Raw genomic sequence first — 24,796 nt, 5'->3', positions numbered from 1 at the left:
AGCCAGACCAGTGGGGAGTACAATGGTAATGGGCTCCTGACAAAACATTTGTACATTTTGGTCACCATTTCACCTAACTTTCTGAGTCAAAAAGCCTTTGTGATCAGATATGTTACCGAAATAAACAACTAGGTGACCCTTGTTTTATTTTCTCATAAATTCCCAGTCTTTTTCTATCGCTGAAGCGTTCATGCATTATACGCAGACATCACGCTTCATTGCACTAAATATTATGGGGACCATCCCAAACACATGTCAGAGCTTCGACTGAATTTGTAAGTAAAAGATTATTCTTAAATAACGATCAATTTTCTGAAAAGGTTGGATAGTTAGTTCACTTTGTCATATAAATTCATCATGATGATAATAATAACAATCCGTTACACAGCGCGACAGAAAATGTTACCGGTATGTCCAGACCATGTGGGGACCATCTAGTAACAAGTAGGCCCGAAAAAAATTACCTACATTCGATCAAAACGCACTTATTGCGTTCGACGAAGGAAGAACGCTTCCTAATCTTCTGGGTTGCCTGTGATCGCGTAGGTTTCCTGTGCATGCAAGCGAAAGCTGACCCGTGTTTTTTCGTTCGATCGGCCGTTCACCTTTTCAGCGCCATTTTGAATGACGTCACAATTTCGTTGCGCAATCTCCTGGGCTACGTGTAATCGCGTGTACGCAAAGCGAAAGCTGACCCGTGTTTTTTCGTTCGATTGTGTTTTTTTCGTTTTTCGTTCATTCACGCAAAGCGAAAGCTGACCCGTGGTTTTCGTGCGCAAAGGATGCTGCCTCGTGCTTTGCAGTTTGTCGGACTGTCGTTCGAGGACGTGGTTGTTCTTTGGTGAAGGTTCAAGCTTTATTGCCCGTTTATTGCTGTTTGGTCGGTAAGTTATTTTGTTATGTTGTTGAAAAATTTCGTAGGTGTAATTTATCAAGGCCTGAGGAAAGTGTGTGCCACTTCTGGACCCTGTATATCAACCAGAACGTGGTTTGTTTTGAACGGTTCGCCATGTTTGATCGAACTGACCGGTTGCGGTCGCAAATCAAATCAGCCAAGTAGTATTGCTTGGTGGCCATTGTGCCAATCGACCCGTTGTGGTCGCATAACAAATCAGTCAATTGCTTGGTGGCCATTATGCCAATCGACCCGTTGTGGTCGCATAACAAATCAGTCAATTGCTTGGTGGCCATTGTGCCAATCGACCCGTTGTGGTCGCATAACAAATCAGTCAATTGCTTGGTGGCCATTGTGCCAATCGACCCGTTGTGGTCGCCCATTTAGCCAATTGAATTGTATAGTTAATTCAGCCGTTCTGGTGAGCAACAAAGTACATCAAAATGGCACTATTTTAAGTGTTCGAAGTGGTACACAAAATCCTTTTGAGTCTTTGATAACTGGATCTAAAAATTGTACGGCTATGCTTGTTAGTGAGCTTATTTGCACTACATGTTCGGAATACAGCTTACAAAGTTTAATCAATTTTGAGAAGGGTGAAGTTTTGAAAGAAACCTTGAATCGAAGAAGGAAAAGAGACAGGGAGCCATCTCGAATTCCTCTGAAAAGAATTCTAAAGGTGCTTAACAAAAAAAAATATAGAAAAAAGGTACAGCTGTTTGTTAGACAAAGTATTCCAAAGAGTTCATTTATCACTAATTTGAGTAAAAACCACAAAATCTGGCGATTATGGTACAACAGAGATACTTTTTGTAGCAAATATGCCTTCAACATGAAGACACAGAAATGTAAGATGAGGCAAAAGCATTGTGGCTGCATACACCGCTGTAATAATAAGTCAAGTTTGAAGGGAGGTATGCATCACAATACAGCTGATTCACTGTGGAATTGTTTAAGTCAAAGGCTTGCACAAATAGGTTTAATACCACATGATGTCGGGGGATCTGGTGATTGCTTTTTCAAATCAGTTTCACATCAACTTTATGGAACTGCAGACCTACATGTAGAAGTTCGCATGGCCGGGATAAGTCATTTACATAATTACCCGGAACTATATATTGAGAGTATTTCTGATGATACCTGGGAAAACTATATTAAGCAAATGTCAATACCTGGTACTTGGTGTGATCATCTCATCATACAAGCTGTTGCTAATGCCTTTAACTGCGTCATTCATATCACAGAATCTAATGCTAATTCACTGCAAGCTACAATTATAACTCCTGCTCTTCAGCAGGAAATACAGCAGACAATATTTATTGGGTACATAAATGATCTGCACTATGTTTCAACTGTGACACACAGTAACAGTCAAAATATAAATAGATTAAAATATTTAAAGAGAAAATATAGTGTTTCAGAATATGACAAGGAGAGGATACTTGGTAAAAGGAGAGCCAGTGATAAAAAACAATTATCTGAAGAAACTGCTGAAAAAAAGCAAGAAAGGCTTGCAAAAAGAAGAGCCAGTGATAAAAAACAATTATCTGAAGAAACTGCTGAAAAAAAGCAAGAAAGGCTTGCAAAAAGAAGAACGAATTATAAAAAAAAATTGTCGGGAGAAAGTGCTGATAAAAAGCAAGAAAGGCTTGCAAAAAGGAGAGCGAATTATAAAAAACAAGCCTCTCAGCAACCAGTGAAAGAGAGGCAAGAAAAACTGATTGATTCTCCAATTCATGAGCAAACACAAGCAAAAAACAATATTGATTTGTTTCATAAGTCCAATATCTATAAGGTTTACCAGTGTTCTGTTTGCCAGGAAGCATGGCCCGTAAAGTACAGGCCAAGAATCGCTAATCAATATCAGTGTTCAAGGTGCACTAATGATAAAGAACAACCAAAGAAATTTTCAAAAGAGAATGATACGATTCCTTCATTAGTTCCTTCTCAGCTTGCCGGCCTAACCCAAGTAGAACAAATGCTTATTGCACAAGCACTTCCTATTATGCGTGTTTACATAAAGCCTGGTGGGCAACGAGGCTATTCAGGTCACTGTATCAACCTTCCACAAAATGTAGGTGAACTACCACATTCTTTACCAAGATACCCAAAAGATTTATCTATTATAGTTGTCAAGATGAAAGGTCAAGACAACAGCTTTAAAGATGTAACAGTTCGAAGACAAAATGTTGCAGATGCACTGCATTGGCTTATTAATAACAATCCATATTACAAAGATATCATTATCAACAACGATTCTTTGAATTCATTGCCTTTACATGGTGTACCACAAGATCTACTTTCAATAGAAACAGAAAATCTTGAAAACAGTGAAGCTAGTGAGCCTGACTTAGGGCCTCAAAACGAAGAAGACATAGTTTATAATGAAAGCACAGAAATGAGCAGTTTTCTACCTATTCCTGAATGTCAACAGCAAGAAGTTGAAGCTATACAACAACAGTTGTGTCCCCAGGCTACACATATGCCTTGGCCAACAGTAGATAATCAGCCATTAAATGAGTATCTTACTCCTTTCTTAGCAACATTAGCTTTCCCTACATTGTTTCCTGATGGCAAGGGTGACCCTACCAATCCTTCACTTCACAGACATGTACCTCTTGCAGAAAGAGTTAAGCATCTTTTAAGATTTGGAGAAAATATAGATGGCAAGTGGCTATACCGCTTTGCCAGTCATCCAAGATTTGCTTACTGGGCTTTGAATATGATCCAAAGAAAACGTATTCTGCAGCAAACAGGAATATTTCTCAAACAGAATCCTGGAGAAGCACATCTGACTGTAGAAGAACTGCAACAAATGGCAGCTGACAACAACACAAATGTTTTCGTATCTAAGTTATCACGCTATCTTAGTAACTTAACTGGCTCAAATGCTTATTGGCATAAAGCTAAAGAAGATTTAAAAGCAATAATAAGTCATGTTGGGGCTCCAACATTCTTTTTCACTTTTTCCTCTGCTGACATGCATTGGCCTGACCTACATGCATTATTTAGCAGCTCGTCAAGTGATACCACACCTGAGAGCAGACGGCAAAATGTCATTAACAATCCTCACATCACTGACTGGTTCTTTACACAGCGTTTAGAAAACTTCATTAAACATTGGTTGTATAATTCACTGGATGCTGAGTGGCACTGGTACAGATTTGAGTACCAAGCCAGAGGAAGTATACACTGTCATGGTGTTGCAAAAGTTAAGAATGACCCAGGATTATGTCAGCTTTCAGAAACAGCTCTTAAAGGCTATTTGGCAGAAATGTCCCTTGATAAAGGTGAACAATCAGATATTCCAGAACTAAACAAACAGATACTGGAAGGAAAAAAAGCTTCTCAAGCTGTATGTGAATATGTAGACTGGTTGTTATCTACATACAATCCACACCCACCAGAGGACGGTTTTTGGATTAAACCCTCCATTCATCCTTGCCAGAGGCAACACAAAGATATTATGAACACTCAACAATCTGATGATGATTATGTAGACTTACTGAATACAGTACAAAGGCACACCCGTTGCAGTACCAATTATTGTCTTAGAAAGAAACAGAATGAAACAGATGTTAAGTGCAGATTTAACTTTCCATTTCAACCTTGCACTAGTACAAAACTAGAATTTGAACCAATTCATACAAAAGATGGAAGTCCCAAATACAAAGCCAAAATAATAACAAAGCGCAATGATGGTAGGCTAAATAATCATCAGCGCCTCCAACTGCAAGGCTGGAGGGCAAACTGTGACATTCAGGTGGTAATTGATTACCATGCATGTGTTGAATACCTTGCCAAATATGCATCTAAAGGAGAACCAAGGTCACCAGTATTAAAACAGGCGTTTAATTCTATAATGCACTCTTGCAAAAACAACAGTAACCCTACAAAACTCATTAAGAAAGTGATCATGAAGTCACTTGCTCAACGTGATTTTTCTGCACAAGAGACAATGCATCATCTTATGTCACTTAAACTGGTAAGCTCATCCTTTAATGTGGTACCAATCAGTTTAAATGGTTCTCGCAGAATCAATACTAATTCTTTTGATGGCAGTCTTGTTACAAATGACTCACTGCTGGATGTTTATGCAAACCGTGAAAAATATGCCCAAACCGATCCAAATATAGTCATGTTAAATTTTATAACTTTTGCCTCCAAATACAAGCTTGTAAACAAAAAGCTAACAAGTCAACCACAAAACACTGTACCAAGAGTTTTCCCTGTTTTTTCTTCTCATCCAAAAGGACCAAATTTTGGCCTTTATTGTAAATATCAGTTGCTTAGATACAAACCTTGGCAGACTACACTGGAAAATGCTTGGGGTGATCAACCAGGTTCTGACGAGATATATATTACTTCGTGGAAAGAATTCCTTCAAACACAATTTGCTAAACAGCATGTACCTGATTGGCATGAAAAACTGCAAACTTTAGAAAACTTATCAGAAAATGACACTGATTGTGAAAACATTTCACAACAACTGCCACAACGGGAAGAGTGGATGCATCTAGCTGATCTTATTCCTGGGTCTTTTGTTAACACGACTGAAGAAACACTTCAGCCTGATTGTAACAATAATTATTACAACTGGCAAAATGACAAGTGCAAGTATGAACACCATATTATAGGAGAAATACCTTCCTGGGTAAAATCTAAAAAAGACACATTTTCAGTTGCATTGCCCCAACAAAATATTGATATTAGTACTTTTAGTGATATGCAAGCACATGCATACAACATGGTAAATGCACATTCTGAACAAGCTTCTTCAAAAGATCCGTTATTACTCATTGTGAATGGAGTTGCTGGAACTGGTAAAAGTTATCTGATCAATGCCATTCGAAGCTTACTCGGAACATCTTGTACAGTTACTGCCACTACTGGCAAAGCTTCTTATAACATAAATGGCTGTACAATCCATTCACTGTTAAAACTTCCAGTTGGTTCAAGAGGCAACAAGGAGTTGACTGGTCAGGCTCTTCTGAGATTGCAGAACAACCTGAAAGGCATCAGTTATATTATAATTGATGAATACTCTATGCTAGGACAATCAATGCTTGGCTGGATTGATAGACGCTGCAGACAAGCAACAGGTATAAGTGATGAAGTTTTTGGTGGACTGTCAATCATATTATTTGGTGATCCTGGTCAATTACCGCCTGTTGCTGATAAACCATTGTACCATTCTAAACCTACCAGTTCTGTAGGCGAACAAGGTCATTTAGCTTACCTAATGTTTAACAACGTAATTAAACTGTCAGTAAACCAAAGAGTTCAAGGTACAAATCCAGAACAAAGTCAGTTTAGAGATTTACTCATGCGGCTACGTACAGGAGATTGTACTGAACAAGACTGGAAACTTCTCTTGACTAGACAACCTTCCAATACAACAAACTTGACCGAGTTTCAAAATGCCACAAGACTATATTTTAGCAATGAAGAAGTTGCAAGTTACAACTTTGAAAAACTGTCTGCACTTCATAACCCAATAGCACGTGTCAACGCACGTCATTCAAGTGATTTAGCTAAGAAAGCTAGCCCTGATGAAATGGCAGGACTAGAACCTTGTGTTTTCCTTGCAAAAGGGGCACAAGTAATGCTTACTATGAATTTGTGGACAGATGTTGGGCTTTGCAATGGTGCAACTGGAACTGTTATAGACTTCATTTATGCAGATAATCACCAGCCTCCTGACTTGCCTCAGGCGGTTATTGTAAAATTTCACAACTACAAAGGCCCATCAATTAGCAAGTCCATTCCATCATGCGTTCCTATATGCCCAATCACAGTTACTTCTCAATCTCTTGATGGAATGCATGAGCGACAACAACTGCCGTTAAAACTGGCTTGGGCAATAACAATACACAAGAGCCAAGGTCTAACACTACCAAAAGCATGGATTGACATTGGTCAAACTGAAAAAACTGCAGGCATTTCATATGTGGCAATTAGCCGAATTAAAACACTCCGTTCTTGCATTATTGAACCAATGACCTTTGAAAGGCTTAAAGGTCTTAGAAAGTCAGCCAATTTAAAATATAGACTTGAAGAAGAAAAGAGACTTGATGAACTTGCACAAGTAACATGCAGAAATTTAATTAAAAAATAGAATTTCTCAAATAAATCCTCAAAGATATTCATGTTTACTTTTGCACTGTTTTACATGAACATATTACTGGGATAGAAGACATTGCAAACGAAATTTGTAAAATAATAATAAAAAAGTGTTAAGCAATAACCATAATCTTTTCTTTTATCAGGAAAAGACCACCAAAAGCCACCTTCCAAGATGAATGACGAGACACAATTGAAATGTAAGTAGGTTCAATAAATTATACTGTTATCAGAAAGCTCTTTATTATTATTTTTTTGATTTATTCACTGCAATACAAAACAGTTAATCCCAAAACTAAAGGAAGCAAATGAAGAGCTTATAATTAAAGGGAGGCTTTATAATTTTCGTTCTTGGAGAAGACAGAGCCTTCCGTGATATGTATGTGAATATAAACAATTTGGTTGGTGCAACTGAGACGTAAATTTCCCATTGTGTTAAGATACATGGCATGATTAGTTCAATCAGGTGTCAGTGCAAGATAAAGTTAGTGGTGGTTCAAGACCATTTTAGTAAAAATTCATATGATAACCAGTGCTATGTCATGACTACAGCTGTATATTGCATTCACATTCGACATATTAACATTCCATAAAAAAATGCCTTCACTTGCATTATATGACATACATGTATCCACTGACTTTTCCTGTTTTGTAGCTTCTCAGAGCTCTGAAGTACAAGAAATCTTGGGCTACATCCAAACCATATCTCCTGTGAAGAAGGCCACGTTTTCCCCAACCAAATATTTCAACTGCAATATTCAAAGAAGTGACAGACTGGTTAGAGCAGTCTGTTTCAGCCCAACAAAAACACCCCTGCTAGAAAAGTACCAGAAAGGAAGAACAGCTGTCAGACTCCACAACATAAAACTGGCTTCATTTTACCCGATGTTAACTCCAACATCATATCAGAGGAAGACTTCATTTCCATCTGCTAGACAACGAATCCAGCTTCTGCATTACTTATGACACTGCCTCTAATAAGCTGATCGAAGTTTCACTTGAGGCTCTTTGAGAAATATTATTGAAATGTTGACTTTGGAAATGAGCAGTTTGAATTCATCAAAAAGCTCAATGTTACCAAATTTTAATAGGAAAATGACAGAATGTTCAGTTCAGTTACAGAAGTAACAGTTCATGTTTTTTATTATGACTATATCAACTGTTTTACTTATTCCTGGAAAAGAACAGACAGTAAACTAAATGCATGAATAAAAAAATAGCGCTAAGTAATAACCTGAATCTTTTCTTTTATCAGGAAAAGACCACCAGCGGCCACATGAATAACGACACATTTTCCGATATAAGTCACGAGTAAGCTTATCTTTGAATCATATCATTTTTCAATATTACATCTGTGCTGCTGCTTGTGGTGTATATCAAATATTAATTTTATTCTTATTCGCTTATGACTTGAGTAGCATTTTTCAGATATATTTGCATGTACCTTAGCATATATTTGCCTACCACATTAATCGTATCAAACAATAAACCTTTTTTTAAACTAAAATAGCTTTTCGTTAGGCAGGAATATGATTGCTATAGTGTATGTGGTCAGCCTTTTTCCTAATCAACGTTTCCGCAAAAGAGGCACATTAAAAGAAAACAATGAAATAGTATGCGCCCAACATTGATAATGGGAGGAAAGACAGAAAGCATGGAACTGTTCTAGCTTCTCAATCTAGCCTTCTCCCGTTTTCGATAAACGTTTTACGATCATGTGGGCAAAGCTGTTTCAACTGCCTTTTTCTCTATTTTGTGGCTGGGGTACATTAACCAAAATGCAAATTTTAAACAGCTGATCGTTTACAATGTTCTTGAAAATAAGCGTGACTGTATTTAGCGTGTTTCCGGACACACCTGATATAAGTAACGTCAAAAAATGACTCACAGTAATTAAAACGCTTCCGGTCGGCGAAATAAACCGGCAACCTTAATAAACAATCTTTGATCGAGATTACCTAAATAAACACGCGATTTACGATACCCTCCCCTCATCTCCGATCTTGGCCTGTTCAACTTGCAGTTTAAATTCGTCAACTCGATTCTGTGCTGCTGCTTGTCCTGCACAGAATACAAATCTATAAAAATGCCGCCCAGCTGTCACACTGTTTTCTTCGCATCACAACCATAACACGAAAGCAAAATGTTGGCGAGTTGATTGCACTCTCAAGTGGCGGCCAACTTTGATCAAGATTACATAAATACGCGATTTCCGATAACCTTACCCCATTTCCGATCTTGGCCTGCTCGACTTACACTTTAAATTCGTCAAAGAAAAATGTAACGCAGGTGTAACGCTGTTTCTTTCGCATTACAACAATAACAATAAAGCAAAATGTTGGCGAGTTAATTGCACTCTCAAGTGCCGTCTAAAGAGTGAACAAAAATGTACGCACACAGTAAGATGATGCCATTGATAACGTACCACTTTGCGTCGGGAATCTTTCGATTGCTGCCATGCCAACCTAATCACTTCCATTTCATTGGTTAGCTGTTCCTCGCACGATAATAGTTATTAGCTTGAAGTAATTAAAATGCTTCCGGTCGGCCAAATAAACAATTATAACTGACCGGGTTGTCGGCTACTCTGTTCCTCTATTTCTGCAGGTAAGTTTGTCTTCCTTGTTTCAAGTATGATATTGTTTGAAGCATTCGTCGGAACTATTTGTGAAAGCCTCGTAAGGTTTTGTATCGCTACTAGCACGCGAAAAGATGTCTTTACAGCTGTGTCGCACGGACCATTTGCACTGTCGATTCGCTTTTATGAATAAACTTCAGTGGCATTGAAAAATATCATATATTTATGCTTTGTCCTCTTTTATAGAATTACTACAATGGCCGAATCAGCAAAGGATAACACTGGTAAGCTCATCAACTTCCCATTTACATTGACAAAACCAATCCCTTTAAGCTGACATCTATTTTGACCTGTTTCACATCTATATTCACTTCTTAAGCTTAATTTATGAAAATTCAACAGTCATGTACCTTGATAGGGGTACATAAAATTGTTGTAAAATAAAAAAAATACACTCTTTGTTGAATGTTACAACATGCATATTCTCCTCAGTGTTCTCCCCATATTTCTTGTTGTACCGGCTTAGAACACTTTGTTTTCAATAACATATATATAATGTTATCCTCTACAGTAACACTTGGCCTTTCTTTACCTCCTAGAACACAAAGTTTATAAATAGTGCTTATTCATTCCTCTTCCCAGATGCAGCAGAATTAAACTGTTACGTTCACTCAGTGTCACCCATTAAAAAGTCTGGTCATATCAGCTACTTCGACTGCAATCTCCAGACAGAAAGTAACATTTATAGAGGTGTATGCTTCGCAGTTGAAAAAAAAGAAACCCTGGAGGCCATGCAAAACCAGAAATCACCGGTAAAAATAAAAAGGTACAGTCTCAGTACGAAATATGGAAGGGAAGATGTGGTTATCAACAAGAACACAACAATTACAACAACAACTGCTGACTTTAAATACCAAACCCAAGAAGACGTCACATCAATCCATTCGCTAGCAAATGTTGCACCAGAGCAGCTTGTTAAAGTAAAGGGATACCTCGCTTACTTGGGTGGAACAAAGAAAATCCTGGTACAAGGATCAGAGCTCAAGAAGCAAGAGGGCTACATTGCAGATCCATCCGGATACATCAAGATAATACTCTGGGCTAATCACACAGACAAACTGAATCAGGGATCCACCTACTTCTTCAATAAACTGAGACTAAAAAAAAATGCAGATCAGAGATACCTCAACACACCCAAACAAGAAAGTGAATGCACAATCGAAGAAGCTGAACCTTTCAAAGACTCACTTCCCACAGTAGACGAAGTTTCGACCTCCAAAGAGATCACTGCACGTATTCTAGGAATAAGCAGCATTAATAAATACAGTTCATGCTGTCACTGTATGAAAAAGGTCACCATAAAAGGAAAGGTTGCTTTCTGCAACAACTGCAAGATGTCTCAGAAATCAAATACTTGCAAAATCCAGTGGAGCCTCAGACTCTATGTCGAAAACCAAGAGCAAGGAAAGACAAAGGTTAACCTCAGCGTTTATGGTCAGCAAATAGTCAGCAAGTTGTTTGCATTATCTGGATTACACGAAGAAGCAACAGAAGATGAAGTCCTCGAGAAGCTGCTTGACATTGACATTGCAAAGTTAAGTTATGACACACAATCCTACAAATTGATTGACATTGATCCCATTAAAATATAGAAAAATGGGAGCTGAAACACTGTTATGAAGTAGTTGACATTTTTTACTATGATAATATATAGAACAGTTCAGGTTATATTTTGTTCTTTATTCTATTAAATTGTAACTTAAAGAAGACATTGATTCTGTTAAAAACAACAACAGTCAGTAAAACTTTTAACAATGTTATTATTTGTACTTTTGAAATACTATAGAGCAAACTAGAATTTTCAAATAAGTTAAGCTACAATAGGCAAAGATCCTTATTACACACTGTAGTGTATAATACTAATCGATTGTATCCAAATATAAGATATTGAAACTTTTTACAACGTCACGATACAGAATACATCAACTCAGTAACATAAACCAAACTTGAAGTTTTAACACAGTTAATATTATGTTACAGTTCTAGTTGAGATTTTTTATACATAAGAAGGTATCTGTGGACACTGTTATCTTGCATTCCACAGTGACCCTTTTCAATTATGAGGTATTACAAATTTGCTAAGTGCAACATTATTATAATTTACATTGATCCTGTTGAAACATAAGACAGAAACAGTTTTCAATTGTTATGATAAAATTAATATTTATCCTATTAAAATATAAGAAAGTGGACGTTTTAACAATGTCATGTTGCAGTTCAGTATTAGTTTATACCGTAAGTTTTTGCAAAGTTTGTCATTGAGAACAAGCCAATCAACAGTTCTGACTTCTAACAGACTTAATATACAAACTCGTGTCTTCCAAGTAATTAACAGACATTTGATTGGCTGACTCCCTACCATAAACTATTCAGAAACTTACGGTTTCAAAAATTGCGCTGGACATACGTTTTTGAAGCAGAAAATTTCTAACTGCCACGCATTTGATACAATCGAGCAACATTCCGTTATATCTCCTGTTTTTATGCCGTTATATTTAACGGTTAGAAACTAATGTGCCTCCTTTACCGGCAAATAAACGCACCCGCTGGCTGTAAAAGGAACGAGAAATTCCAAACAGCATGAAGAATTTGGTAATATAAAATAAGAATTGCTCTGTAAAGTTCAAAAAACAGTCGCTCTCGGAGAAAAAAAGTCATTATAATGCATAAAAAATCGTGAATTATACGCCATCACCCGCTGAAAACACGAAGTTTGAAGATTAAAATTTATTACTTTACCACAGTAAAGGTCCAGATCTAAAGCCGACTGTTAAAATTGAAAAAAAAATTCATGATCTTTCCATGATTATGAAATGCATGTCATTTTTCGCGCTAACGCTAACAAAGCTCGAACGCACTCACTAATCTATGATTACTACTAGTTAGACATTCATATTTTAAAATTACATCATTTACATTTGTTACGTGATATCGTGAGCAAAATTTGTTACTGTCGAAGTTATCGCAGTCTATCTGTCACAGGATTCGATCGAAATGGACTCGTCCCTTATAGCAATGCTTCATCTATTAAAGCTATTATTTGGTCAGACTTTGTGATAATCGCAATTGCTACATTTGCCCTAGAAATTTTGTGTAGCCAGACCACAAGTGAAACAGAACAGCTGCACATTTTGGTGACCATGCATTTCACCCGATTTTCCGAGTCGAAAAAGGCTTTTCGATCAGATACTTAACAGAAACGAGCAATTAGGTGGCCCTGGTTTTATTATCATTTTTTTTGAAAGATAAATTTCCTTCAGTTTTCTGTCGGCGACTTTTTCATTGTGACATTGTGTTATACGCACTGGTGGATGTCGAAAAAAAACAAATCCGGTTTTTCGTCACAGTTTTATCCGAATTTCTGAGTCAAATTATTCGCCTAAACTAACGACTAGGTAAATTATGAACACCTCAGCCTATAACATAGCGATCTGTTTTCATAAAAGGCTCCTTAGTTTCACTTCACAGCATAAATTCACCATAATAATCACAGCAATCAGTTAATTACACTGCGTGAAAAAGTTTTCTGTTCAGACCCTTGTGGGGACCCTATTTAACAGTAGGCTCTAAATCTCCCAAAACGTATTCAACAGAACAACGTAGCGCAGAGAATTAACAACTTAGGGTCCTTAGGAACATAAGGATTTATAGCTTACCCGTATAGCCTAGCTAAGCGTTCCTCGTGAACTGCTCTGCTGTGTGGTACATGTAATGCGTCACCGAACCGACAACAAAAAAATTCTAGCCAAAATATTTGGCAGTAGAGATAATTCACTGTCACGAAGTAACATTTTGCACTTGGTTCAGATCTTATCTACATTAATGGAATAGGTATTTATATGCATGGGGACTCGAATAAAGCATTATCTTAGTAAATCCATTGATAAATTCATTGCAATGTCTCAGATAAAAAAAGTCCTTTCATCTTTCTTATCTTTGAACAAGTTTCAATCACCTTTGGTCCCCTTAATTTTCCATTGCTCCAGAATCGGAGAAGTGGGGACCGTACTATACAAACAAAAAAAATTCTCCTTTAATCTTTCTTATCTTTGAAAGTTCACCGGCTGGCGGTTGCGTTGGTCCTCTTAAGTCCGTAACATGTTTTCACAACATTGGCTCACGGACACACAAGATAACATTAAAGTCAAACGGAAAAAACTGAGCTGTCAGCCAAAAACAAACCGCCAGTGAACGTTGAGTCAACCTATTTAGCTAATGGAAGCATTTTCAGCCCTTTACCACCTTTTCCTTCACATGTGGCTGTTTTGGCTTGCATTGTTTTCCTTATCAGCAAAGCAAAATTAACCAATGGTTCTCTCTTCCTTCTGAAAGTAATTAAGCTGCGAGAACAAGATCACGTCAACCTTGATCAAATGACGCGAAAAGAAAGTTTCGTTATTTATAACTCAGAAGAACACGACGGTTCGTTTCTCAGAATATCTTTTAGGACGTGTTTTACAGATAATACTAGACATTTCTTTGGCGAAACATAATTTATTGTTTAGAGTATGAAACTAGTATCAGTTATTCGAGATTATAAAACGGCGCTCGAGTTAAATTGACTTCGAGAATACGAATGCAGCAACAATATTGTTCTGCAGGGAATAAACGTTTGAGACTAACAAATCGTTTCAAAAACCTTTACAAGAACCACCATCAAACTAGCATCGAAAAGCGATCTCCTGCGATGAAGTGACCGGCCTAGCATCACCAGATTTAAGCAGGGAGAAAATCAAACATTTTAGATCCAGCTACTGTGCGAATGTTCATACCTGCACAGCATGTACAGCTCCCAATTTTTTTTTTTTTTTTGCGAGATTTTAAGCACTTCGCGTTTCGTAAGCACACAGGGGTAACAAGTCATGTACCGCTTCCCGGTGTTTATAATCCGGATCCTAAGCTGACTCATGGCGAGAGTTTGAGGTGACACTTCAAGCGAGAAAAGTCTAGCAGCGCTTTTCATCACAATTTGTAAAACAAGACTTTTGGAGCCGAAAGCTATTCTAAACAGATATTTTACTGCAACGAACGACTTCGGGGCTCTGTTGTCATTTGTCCAATAATAGAAAACAGCATTGCGCGAGACAATTTGCGTTTAGAACATGTGGGGACTCTGGAACTACACTGAATTAGGTCGCTATATCTCCCGGCCAAAAATTACCTGCGTTCAGTATCGAAACGCACTTACTAGTTAGCGCCCTTTACAGCAAGGCTTCATCACCTACATTGATATTAAATCACATGAATGTTACATTTTAATTACGCCATCGTGTGGCAGAATTTTGTGTTCTTGGGCCATTATTTACCGTTAAATTTTTTGTGTCAAATTTCCCGCCAATTTTTTACTGTAAAATCTGTCAAATCTGTTGTTGTCTTTCTTCTCTCTATCGCAGGATTCGATCGAAATGCACTCGTCTCTTCTTTGCAAGGTATCACCTCTTAAATGAATAATTTGGCCAACATTGTGATAATCACGATTGATCCCTTTGCGCAAGAAATTCTGACTAGTGTAGCCAGACCAGTGGGGAGCTTACGAATGATAAAACAAAATATTTGTACATTTTGGTCACCATTTCACCCAACTTTCTGAGTCAAAAAGCCTTTTTGATCAGATATGTTAGCGAAATGAACAACTAGGTGGCCCTGGTTTTATTTGTCTCATAAATTCCCTACCCTTTTCTATCGCTGAAGCGTTCATGCATTATACGCAGATATCACGCTTCATGCACTAAATATTATAGGGTCCCTCGCGAACACATAATAATAATAATAATAATAATAATAATAATAATAATAATAATAATAATAATAATAAAAAGAAGAAGAAGAAGAAGAAGAAGAAGAAGAAGAAGAAGAAGAAGAAGAAGAAGAAGAAGAAGAAGAATCGTTATTGTGCTCTATTGTGCTAACAGATGTCTGAACTTCGACTTAGCTCTTTTTCACCTTACCTCAGTCCTATATGTAGAGTCTTCTTTTCTATTTGCCATGTTCCTGACTCCCACCCTCTTTTTCGATTACTCCTGCTCGCATTTTGTACTTTTTATCTGGGTGCCCACATTTGTGCGACTCCCGCTACCCGCCCTTAGGGCTCTCGCCTGATTACATGTATAAAGGACACCAAAAGGAGTAAGTTAAGGCGACATTCAAATGAATCAGGTTTCCCTCAAAGCATACTATAAATGCAATAACACAGGGAAGAAGGAATACAAAAGGATTCTTAGAGAAGCTGTTCGATGGTTTTACTTAATATGTTTGTATTAACTTAAACAATCTTTTAACATATTGAAATATGTTAATTAGCGAGGGCTTTGTACAGGAACAAAAAAGTTTCACTTCGTGCAAGTACTATTTTGGAAAAGAGGTCAAGAGAGAGTAGAGAAGAGTAAAGAAGAGAGAGTAGCAACTTCTGTCATATTTGTAGTAATAATCATTATCTGAACCACGTCGAGTTACGGAAACTGGTAGTAAGTTACTGGACTCAATTATTACCAACTTTGCGCTCTTTTTGTACAATCATTGTTTTATTTTTGCCAAAATTGGGGCTTCTCTTATAGAGAGGGATTGTTAAACGCACAGGTTTGGGATTTGTCGAATCAAAGGTCAAGGCATTAATAATCATACTTTTTTGTCTTTATTCGTTCTGATCAATGTAAACATCAATACCATCAACAGGATATGCCGGAGGTTATCCCTATCGAGGGTATCTCCTTATTAAATCAAAGCAATTCAACTCAAATCAAATGTTAATTTTTGATGAGAGGGGAAAACCGGAGTACCCGGGGAAAAATCTAACCCGCGATCAGGCCATTGGCGATTGGTGGAAGGCGAGTGCTCTGACACTGCGCCAATCCTACTCTACAGAGTTGTGACTGGTAGAGATGCCTATAGACGACTGTAATGATGTTCACGCTGCTTACCCGGCCTTGTTTCAGCGATTCGCAAAACTGTTGATAAAAAACATCTGTTAGAAGACTGTGACTATCCGTCCAAAGTACAAACCGTTAATGTATGGCGACGTTCGAAATGCGATTGCTAAAATTAACAAAGAGTTCGTTTGGGTCATCCAAGTCAATTAGATCATCCAACTCAGTTGGATCATCCAAGTCAATTGAGTCAGTTGTGTCCTTAAAGTCAGTTGGATCATCCAAGTCAATTGGATTATCCAAGTCAGTTGGATCATCCTTGTCAATTACGTCATCCAAGTCAATTGAGTCATTTGGGTCGTTAAGGCCTTTTTAGTCCTTGTGACCTTTGTTTTTGACCATTGACCTTGAAACTTGGTGACCATGTAGTCCTTGACGGTTTAACTTAGGTCAAGGGGGGAAGTGATCAGAGATCAAAAGCCAGGAGAGTCAAAAGTGACTTTTTTTCTGGGTCAGAATGCCTCTCAACAAATTTGAAGTTGAGAACATGTTCTTAGAGAGGATGATGTGAAAGAGAGCGCCAGATTAGCACTCGTGACCTTTGCTTTTAACTTGTGACCTTGAAACTTGGTGACCGTATTGCCCTTGACGAGTGGACTTAGCTCAATAAGTAAAAAGGTCAAAGGTTAAAAACAAAGGTCGTGGGACATATTTTTCTTCCTCCTAACCTTTGGTTTTGACCTTTCACCTTGTCGCTAAGGTATAGTAGGCTTCTTTATGCTGTTAACATCTCCTCCAATTTTCATGGTCATTGATTAAAACCCGAGCTCAGAAGAGTGAAAAGTAGTTTTTTTCTAGGAAAAGATACGATGCGTTTTTAGTCCCTGTGACCTTTGCTTTTGACCGTTGACCTTGAAACTTGGTGACCATATAGTCCTTCACGGTTGAACTTAGGTCAAGGAGGAAATCAGTCAAAGGTCAAAAGCCATGGACGTGGCTTTTATTTTTCTTTCCCCTGACCTTTGGTTTTGACATTTGACCTTGTTGCTAACGTATGTTAGGCTTCTTTATGCTGTTAACGTCTCATCCAATTTTCATGGTCATTGATTAAAATTCAAAACCAGGAGAGTCAAAAGTGCCTTTTATATATGGGTCAGAATGCCTCTTCACAAATTTGAAGTTGGGAACATGTCCTTAGAGAGGATGATGTGAAAGAGAGCGCCAGATTAGCACTTGTGACCTTGAAACTTGGTGACCGTATTGCCCTTGACGAGTGGACTTAACTCAGGAGGTAAAAAGGTCAAAGGTTAAAAGCAAAGGTCGTGGGACATATTTTTCTTCCTCCTGACCTTTGGTTTTGACCTTTCACCTTGTCGCTAAGGTATAGTAGGCTTCTTTATGCTGTTAACATCTCCTCTAATTTTCATGGTCATTGATTAAAACCCGAGCTCAGAAGAGTGAAAAGTAGTTTTTTTCTAGGAAAAGATACGATGCGTTTTTAGTCCCTGTGACCTTTGCTTTTGACCGTTGACCTTGAAACTTGGTGACCATATAGTCCTTCACGGTTGAACTTAGGTCAAGGAGGAAATCAGTCAAAGGTCAAAAGCCATGGACGTGGCTTTTATTTTTCTTTCCCCTGACCTTTGGTTTTGACATTTGACCTTGTTGCTAACGTATGTTAGGCTTCTTTATGCTGTTAACGTCTCATCCAATTTTCATGGTCATTGATTAAAATTCAAAACCAGGAGAGTCAAAAGTGCCTTTTATATATGGGTCAGAATGCCTCTTCACAAATTTGAAGTTGGGAACATGTCCTTAGAGAGGATGATGTGAAAGAGAGCGCCAGATTAGCACTTGTGACCTTGAAACTTGGTGACCGTATTGCCCTTGACGAGTGGACTTAACTTAGGAGGTAAAAAGGTCAAAGGTTAAAAGCAAAGGTCGTGGGGCATATTTTTCTTCCTCCTGACCTTTGGTTTTGACCTTTCACCTTGTCGCTAAGGTATGGTAGGCTTCTTTATGCTGTTAACATCTCCTCCAATTTTCATGGTCATTGATTAAAACCCAAGCAGGAGAGTGAAAAGTAGTTTTTTTCTGGGTCAGAATGTCTCTTCACAAATTTGAAGTTGGGAACATGTCCGTAGAGGGAATGATGAGAAAGAATGGGCAAGATTAGCATAATTAATTACGCGGGATGCCCTGAGGGGGCATACCGTGTCTAAAAACGGGTCGATTTCTTTTTACGCGGGATGCCCTGAGGGGGCATACCGTGTCTAAAAACGGGACGATTTCTTTTTCTTCGTCGTAGCTTCAAATCGGTACATTAATTTATTCATTAAACTCACCCCTCTCCTACTCGGGGTGTATTGTTCTGATTGTCTTCAACAGAAGCAGGCCAATCAAAATCCATTCTTGTCGCTTACATCGCGAGGGAGGGGACCCACTCACCCCTACCTGTGTGACGTCAACGCATCATTTGATCTATTTATTAAAAACGGATTAAATTTGGCTCCATATTGTTTATAACATGTTCTGGACTCAAGTGTGCCGTTTTCAAACGGAAATTTCACCATTTTGAAGCGGCAAATCGAAAGAATAACTTCTAGGAAGCACTCGACATTTAAAAGGGTGGAAAATGGTGAGTTCATGGCGAAGGAATCGTGCTTTGTTTGACAGTCCTTGACCACGACGCGAGACTAAAAAGAGGTCATTGAGAAGCTTACGTTATCGTAATGGAATTCCTCACATTTCCGGTGAAAGTCTGAGTCGCGTAACACAAGGAAAACAACGTAACGCGATCGTCGTGACTCAAACTATTCCATTAGCAAGGATAGTTTTATCAATCGGCGAAGCATACCGTTGGAAAAAATGAATCAGCCCCAGCATCACGCGTAATGCCAGTAAAGCAGGCATCTTGTGTTTTTTTTTTCTTCCTCGTAGTCACAAATCGGTACATTAATTTATTCATTAAACTCTCCCCTCTCCTACTCTGGATGTATTGTTCTGATTGTCTTCAACAACAGCAGGCCAATCAAAATACATTCTTGTCGCTTATATCGCGAGGGAGGGGACCCACTCACCCCTACCTGTGTGACGTCAACGCATCATTTGATATATTTATTAAAAACCGATTAAATTGTAGCGCCATATTGTTAACATGTTCTGGACTCAAGTGTGCCGTTTTCAAACGGAAATTTCACCATTTTGAAGCGGTAAATCGAAAGAATAACTTCTAAGAAGCATCCGACATTTAAAGCGGTGGAAATTGGTGAGTTCATGGCGAAGGAATCGTGCTTTGTTTGACAGTCTTAGACCACGACGCGAGACTGAAAAGAGGTCATTGAGAAGCTTACGTTATCGCAATGGCATTTCACAAATTTCCGCTGATAGTCTGAGTCGCGTAACACAAGGAAAACAACGTAACGCGATCGTCGTGACTCAAACTATTCCATTAGCAAGGATAGTTTTATCAATCGGCGAAGCATACAGTTGGAATAAATGAATCAGCCCCAGCATCACGCGTAATGCCAGTATAGCAGGCATCTTGTTTGCACTAATCTGCAAAATGAAAGTCACCATGATACGTTTTGTCTGGGTTGGAATGCCACTTTTCGCCAATGTGGAGTTAGCAACGATGAGAAAGGCCGGGTAGTTTACCGATCTGCATCAATCTGCCAATTTTCACCAATTTGGAAAATACGTTAGGCATGTCTTTAAAGACAGTGACGCGAAAGTGCGGGCTACATTTGTACAATTTTGTTGGATCGGCAAAATGGGCCATTCTACGAAAGACCATGATGACAAAGCCCCGGCAAGATTAACACAAATCGTCACTTTCATTTGGGATAAAGTAGGCTTCTGGAGAGTTACGCTATAAGAAATTGGACCGAAATAGTATTTTCTTGTCGCATTTCCGAAATCGACCGTTCTGTAAAATTATCCCACTTCTCTTCAATTTAGACTGTCTGTTCCATGACTTTTTAATTCAACGAAAACGTTTAGTTTTTACTCGAGCACAGGTTAAATTAAGCTCAGTCAGGATAACAACGTGTATTTACATTGTAAATGTAAACAAGAGCAAAATCACCGTCACTTGTTATCAGTTCATCCGTGATACGAGTCATTTTGCTTGTTTTGAAATTTGTCGAATAGACGAATTTTTATGTAAGAGGTATTTGTGTTGATAGATCTGAAGTTTTAACGGTCGGTTCTAACAAATAGATTCCATTTGGCCGTGCGCGCCCTATTGCTGAACGTGGAGAAGACGTCAAAATATGGCAAGAACAAAGAAGTACGCTAATGAACCTCAGGCGAGTAGCGTGTCTGATATTATTGCCGCATTTTGACATCTTCTATGCGGTACACACGGTCCCCGAATGGAATGAATTTGTTATATACCTTAATGCTAAGATTCTCTAAAGTGAGCTTCATACCAAGTGCTTTCACAAACGTTGTAAACTGTAAACAACTCCTTAGGATGAAGAAGTTGCAAATTAGCATACTGAACTTCAAAGAAGTTTGGAAACAGCTTTCTCAAAGTAACCTTTATTCTACTAGCACATTTCTGCTTCCAAAAAATCGACCGCGTGATGTTGTTCATCGTCGACTATTCCTGCATTTTCTCACAGACAAACGTGGGGACAGATTTCATCCGTTTTGTCTGACGACAAACATTCTAGCTTGTTAGCACACAAAAGGCCCTATATCCCATTGATCTGTTCCAAGACGTTTTGTTTGTTGTTGTCTCGGACGACAAGCAAATTCTCGGGAAAAAATAACTTCGTCCTGCCATAGTGACGACATTCGTGCGTGCGTCTGTACTATAATCACCCACTTCTCTAGACCAATCCAAAGCGAGGTTTTCACTCTTAATTGCAGGAAATATGGTAAATACCTGGAAAGTTGAATAGACTATTACAATTCTTACCGTGTACTTATTAATATATGTTATTGTGTTTAAGGCGGACGAGCAGCCCCCTAGTAGGGTAAGTGCAATGGCTGTAGGACATAACATCTAATGGCGAAGAAGTGCAATACCAGAGAGAAGGGTCCGCACACAAACAGGGGGACATCGGTCGCCAATTGCGCTGGGGAGTCGAACCCCACCCCTTTAATAAAAAAAATCTGCAAACATTGTGCCACAAAGGCACGCAAAACGGAAACAAAAATCATCGCACAGTAGACCAACAAAGGACACCAAGCGCTAGCAATCTTACGAAACGGATACAAACAAAAACATTACGAATAGTTACTAAACAGTGTGTACAACCGGTGAAGGCGACACAGAAAGCAAATATTAACACATGACAAAAACAATAACATTACAAGTGTTGACGAGCAAAGGAAGCAACATCCCAGTTGCTTCCCCGACAGTCAAACATCACAGTTAACAAAGCTGCACAGTCATATGATTGTCGATGGGATAGAGCATGCCAGATAGGATGTTTTGGTTGATTGGCATAACTAACAATGCACGTCGCCCGGGAGAAGGCTGGGTATGAAAACCAGTAAGAAGTGTTGGAAGTGACTTTGAGAACAGGGCTGGAGGATGACTGCTGTCCCAAGCTTGGACCTATCTTACGCAGGTTTCCACTTAAAAGGTAATAAAGGAAAGATTGGCGTAGGTGTCATCCTGCAAACCTAGCACGGTCTGGCTGGCATGTACAAATTGGTCTAAGTTCTCCTGCTGCCCCAATAACACTTCGGCACCATGGAGGCCATGTCGATGAGTATCCACCAAGACAATAGAGCAGTTTTCGATGGGCATAAAGAGGACCGTCTTCTCGTTAGGTATTAGCAAGGCAGCATGGCCGTGGTTACGGGTACACAACTTTCGTAACTGGAACAACAAAGTTGTGGGCGCATGTTCATCAAAAACGCTTACCGGCAAAGGGAGGTCAACAGAAGCACTGACACTTCGCTCTACAATAATAGCAGCCTCCGTTGCTGACAGGAAACGCTGTGGCAAGCTATGGCGACAACTATCGTAAAACCGGTTGCCAATTCTGATCGCAGAACACATAAGCACAACCCACAGCGGAGATAACAGAAGCACTGATTGCAGGTCAAGGCGCTGACAGTATACTTCATGAGCAAAGATGAGCGCAATGACACTGCAAGCATAGCTACCATTACGCCCGTCGAGTGTTGATTGGCTAATCTCTACAGGAAATTTCCATTCTATCAGGTTGCTATGCGGCAGATTTTCCCCAGTGACTTCAAGATCCTCCCCTGCGGTGGGCTGATCGATGTCTACACGTTCGTCATCAGAAATTGCACCATTATCGACATCGTCCTCGACATCATCATCATCTTCCTCTTCGTTTTCACCATCTTGGATATCAAGGGATTCCTCGAAGCTGATACCTGACAGAGCGGCTTTGAATGAGGTTGCTGCACTGACCAGTTGAAGTTTACAGAACGCGATCCCCTTTTTGACACACGCCAACTTTCCTTCAATTACTCTTGTGTTCTGAGACTCAGTTGTTTACCTGGCTATCTCCACCTAAACGTAAAAGGGTAAAAAAAAATCTTTATTAGCCAAAATGATTTCCAGCTAGAGACAAGTGCTAAAAGGTTTTGCAATTCTTAGCATACACTTTCTGACTGCACAGACTCTTCACCAGGCTCGCGCGGCATCTCAACGTCAAATTCACGGGGAGGATCTTGAAAAACTGGGAGAAAAAAAAGAAGAAAAGCAGTTGGAAATATATATTTCATTCAAAGACAATGCTACTCAACATGAATGTAAAACATTGAATTCATTTGAATCAAACTGGCTAACTGTCGAGGCTGTCCTTCAACTCATCTGCAATCCTCTGAAGCTGAGGCATAGCAACCTCCATGTAGAATTTTATGAAGTGGGCCATCTCCATTTTGACCAGGGAAACTTCTTCCTCCCATCGCTTTGTCATTTCAAACTTTTCAACGACTAATCTCTTGATACGTACTGGTGTATCTATAGGAACATTAATAATTGAACAAAGAGAGAAAGAGCGAAGTTTAGCACCCTATTTAAGTAAAAACGGTTGTATTGCTATGAGGGCTATAACAAGCAATAAGCCTAATTGACAAGGGCCTGTTCAACCATGGTAATTGGTCAGGTAAGTTGTTACCCTGTAATATGAGTACCGATGACTGTGACACCGATACAACTCATGATAAGTGGGTCCAACACTTTAGACACAAACAAACTTGTAGCGCAGAGACAGGACGGTGTACGGAACTTGTTAACGACATTCATCGACAAGATCTGCAATAATGTCGAAATCGAACCACGCCTTCATCCCCTGGACAACGAGCGATTTAATTTGAGGAGCACTGTTACAAGTTCTGAGGCAAGGTTGGACATCAAAGCGGGAGGTTTCTGGGCGAGAGGAGTTACGGCATTTTTTGATGTTAGAGTTACGCACGTCAACTCCAAATGTTACCAGAGCAAGCCAACATCGGAAGTGTTCAAAGAGCAAGAAGAAGAGAAGAAGCGCAAGTACCAGCAGCGGGTGTTAGATGTAGAAATGGCTTCGTTTACGCCTTTAGTGTTTGGAACCAATGGCGGAATGGGAAACGAGTGTCAGCGGTTCTTAAAGCATCTCGCAGATAAGATAGCTCAGAAAGACACCGAGCCTTATCATGTTGTAATCACTTGGCTCAGGACACAGATCTCGTTTGAATTCTTAAGATCGGTACATGCATGCGTCAGAGGTTCGCGAACGCCGTTTCGTAGCAAGATAGAGCAATCATTAGACTGTGAAATAAATGTCGCTATGCGGATATCTGAATCTATCGTGTCTATATGCTTTTATACTTAGGGGTTTTTATGGACACTGGTTTAGCCGTCATTAGTATAATTCGATTGTATGATCTTGATGTCTCTGCATGATGGAATTCTTTATTTTATGGAATTTTGAACTTTTATTATTATTTATATCTATTTCCTCTTCCTTTATGTATCGTTTATCTATTTTTTAGAATTTGTAAATGAATAGTGTTTTTACAATTTGCTTGCTATATGTTAATAAAGAGATTATTATTTTTTAATAATAATAATAATAATAATAATAATAGTAATAATAACAAAATAGTAAATATGATTATCATTTTTAGTCTGAGACACAGGGTCACCTTTTGTAAAACAGCTCCTGCACTTCCTGTAGTTACTATTTCTTTAGAAGTAGACCAGCATAATGGCGCCCCATCATAAGTCCCCTTAACTAGGTTCACAGAACACACACTTTGAGCCCTCACTAGAAGGTAAAAAAACAAAAGCTCCAAAAGAAT

The 24,796-nt window shown here is 38.8% G+C and overlaps 3 protein-coding genes, 1 long non-coding RNA gene and 1 pseudogene across 5 annotated transcripts in view; 3 read left to right on the top strand and 2 right to left on the bottom strand.

Moving 5' to 3' along the window:
• Nucleotides 1–24,796, bottom strand: part of LOC146452434 (protein mono-ADP-ribosyltransferase PARP14-like) — a 106,492-nt gene that overhangs the window by 68,853 nt on the left and 12,843 nt on the right. The window lies entirely within an intron of this gene.
• The window catches only part of LOC146452436 (uncharacterized), a 73,666-nt pseudogene that overhangs the window by 45,661 nt on the left and 3,209 nt on the right, over nt 1–24,796 (top strand).
• On the top strand, nt 411–7,178 carry LOC146452439 (uncharacterized). The gene is made up of 3 exons (XM_085097878.1): nt 411–444; nt 750–884; nt 3,025–7,178. The coding sequence occupies exons 1-3, from the start codon at nt 411–413 to the stop codon at nt 7,011–7,013; spliced, it is 4,158 nt and encodes a 1,385-aa protein (XP_084954004.1). The 3' UTR covers nt 7,014–7,178.
• On the top strand, nt 10,256–11,841 carry LOC146452438 (uncharacterized). Its single transcript, XM_085097840.1, has one exon. It carries the CDS (start codon nt 10,388–10,390, stop codon nt 11,246–11,248), a length of 861 nt encoding a protein of 286 aa, XP_084953966.1. The 5' UTR covers nt 10,256–10,387; the 3' UTR covers nt 11,249–11,841.
• LOC146452437 (uncharacterized) lies at nt 21,049–23,663 on the bottom strand. 2 transcript variants are annotated; one of them, XR_014859745.1, is made up of 4 exons: nt 23,304–23,663; nt 23,117–23,193; nt 22,404–23,024; nt 21,049–21,413 (listed from the first exon to the last, which is right to left on the bottom strand). It is a non-coding gene; the product is annotated as an uncharacterized LOC146452437 (long non-coding RNA). The 2 variants fall into 2 exon arrangements; XR_014859746.1 differs by having other exon boundaries at nt 22,923–23,024.

The sequence above is a fragment of the Pavona decussata genome, unplaced genomic scaffold (assembly GCF_977016875.1).
Source record: "Pavona decussata unplaced genomic scaffold, jaPavDecu1.1 SCAFFOLD_368, whole genome shotgun sequence".
Classification (NCBI taxonomy): domain Eukaryota; kingdom Metazoa; phylum Cnidaria; class Anthozoa; order Scleractinia; family Agariciidae; genus Pavona; species Pavona decussata.
This window is presented reverse-complemented; position numbering and strand designations above follow the sequence as displayed.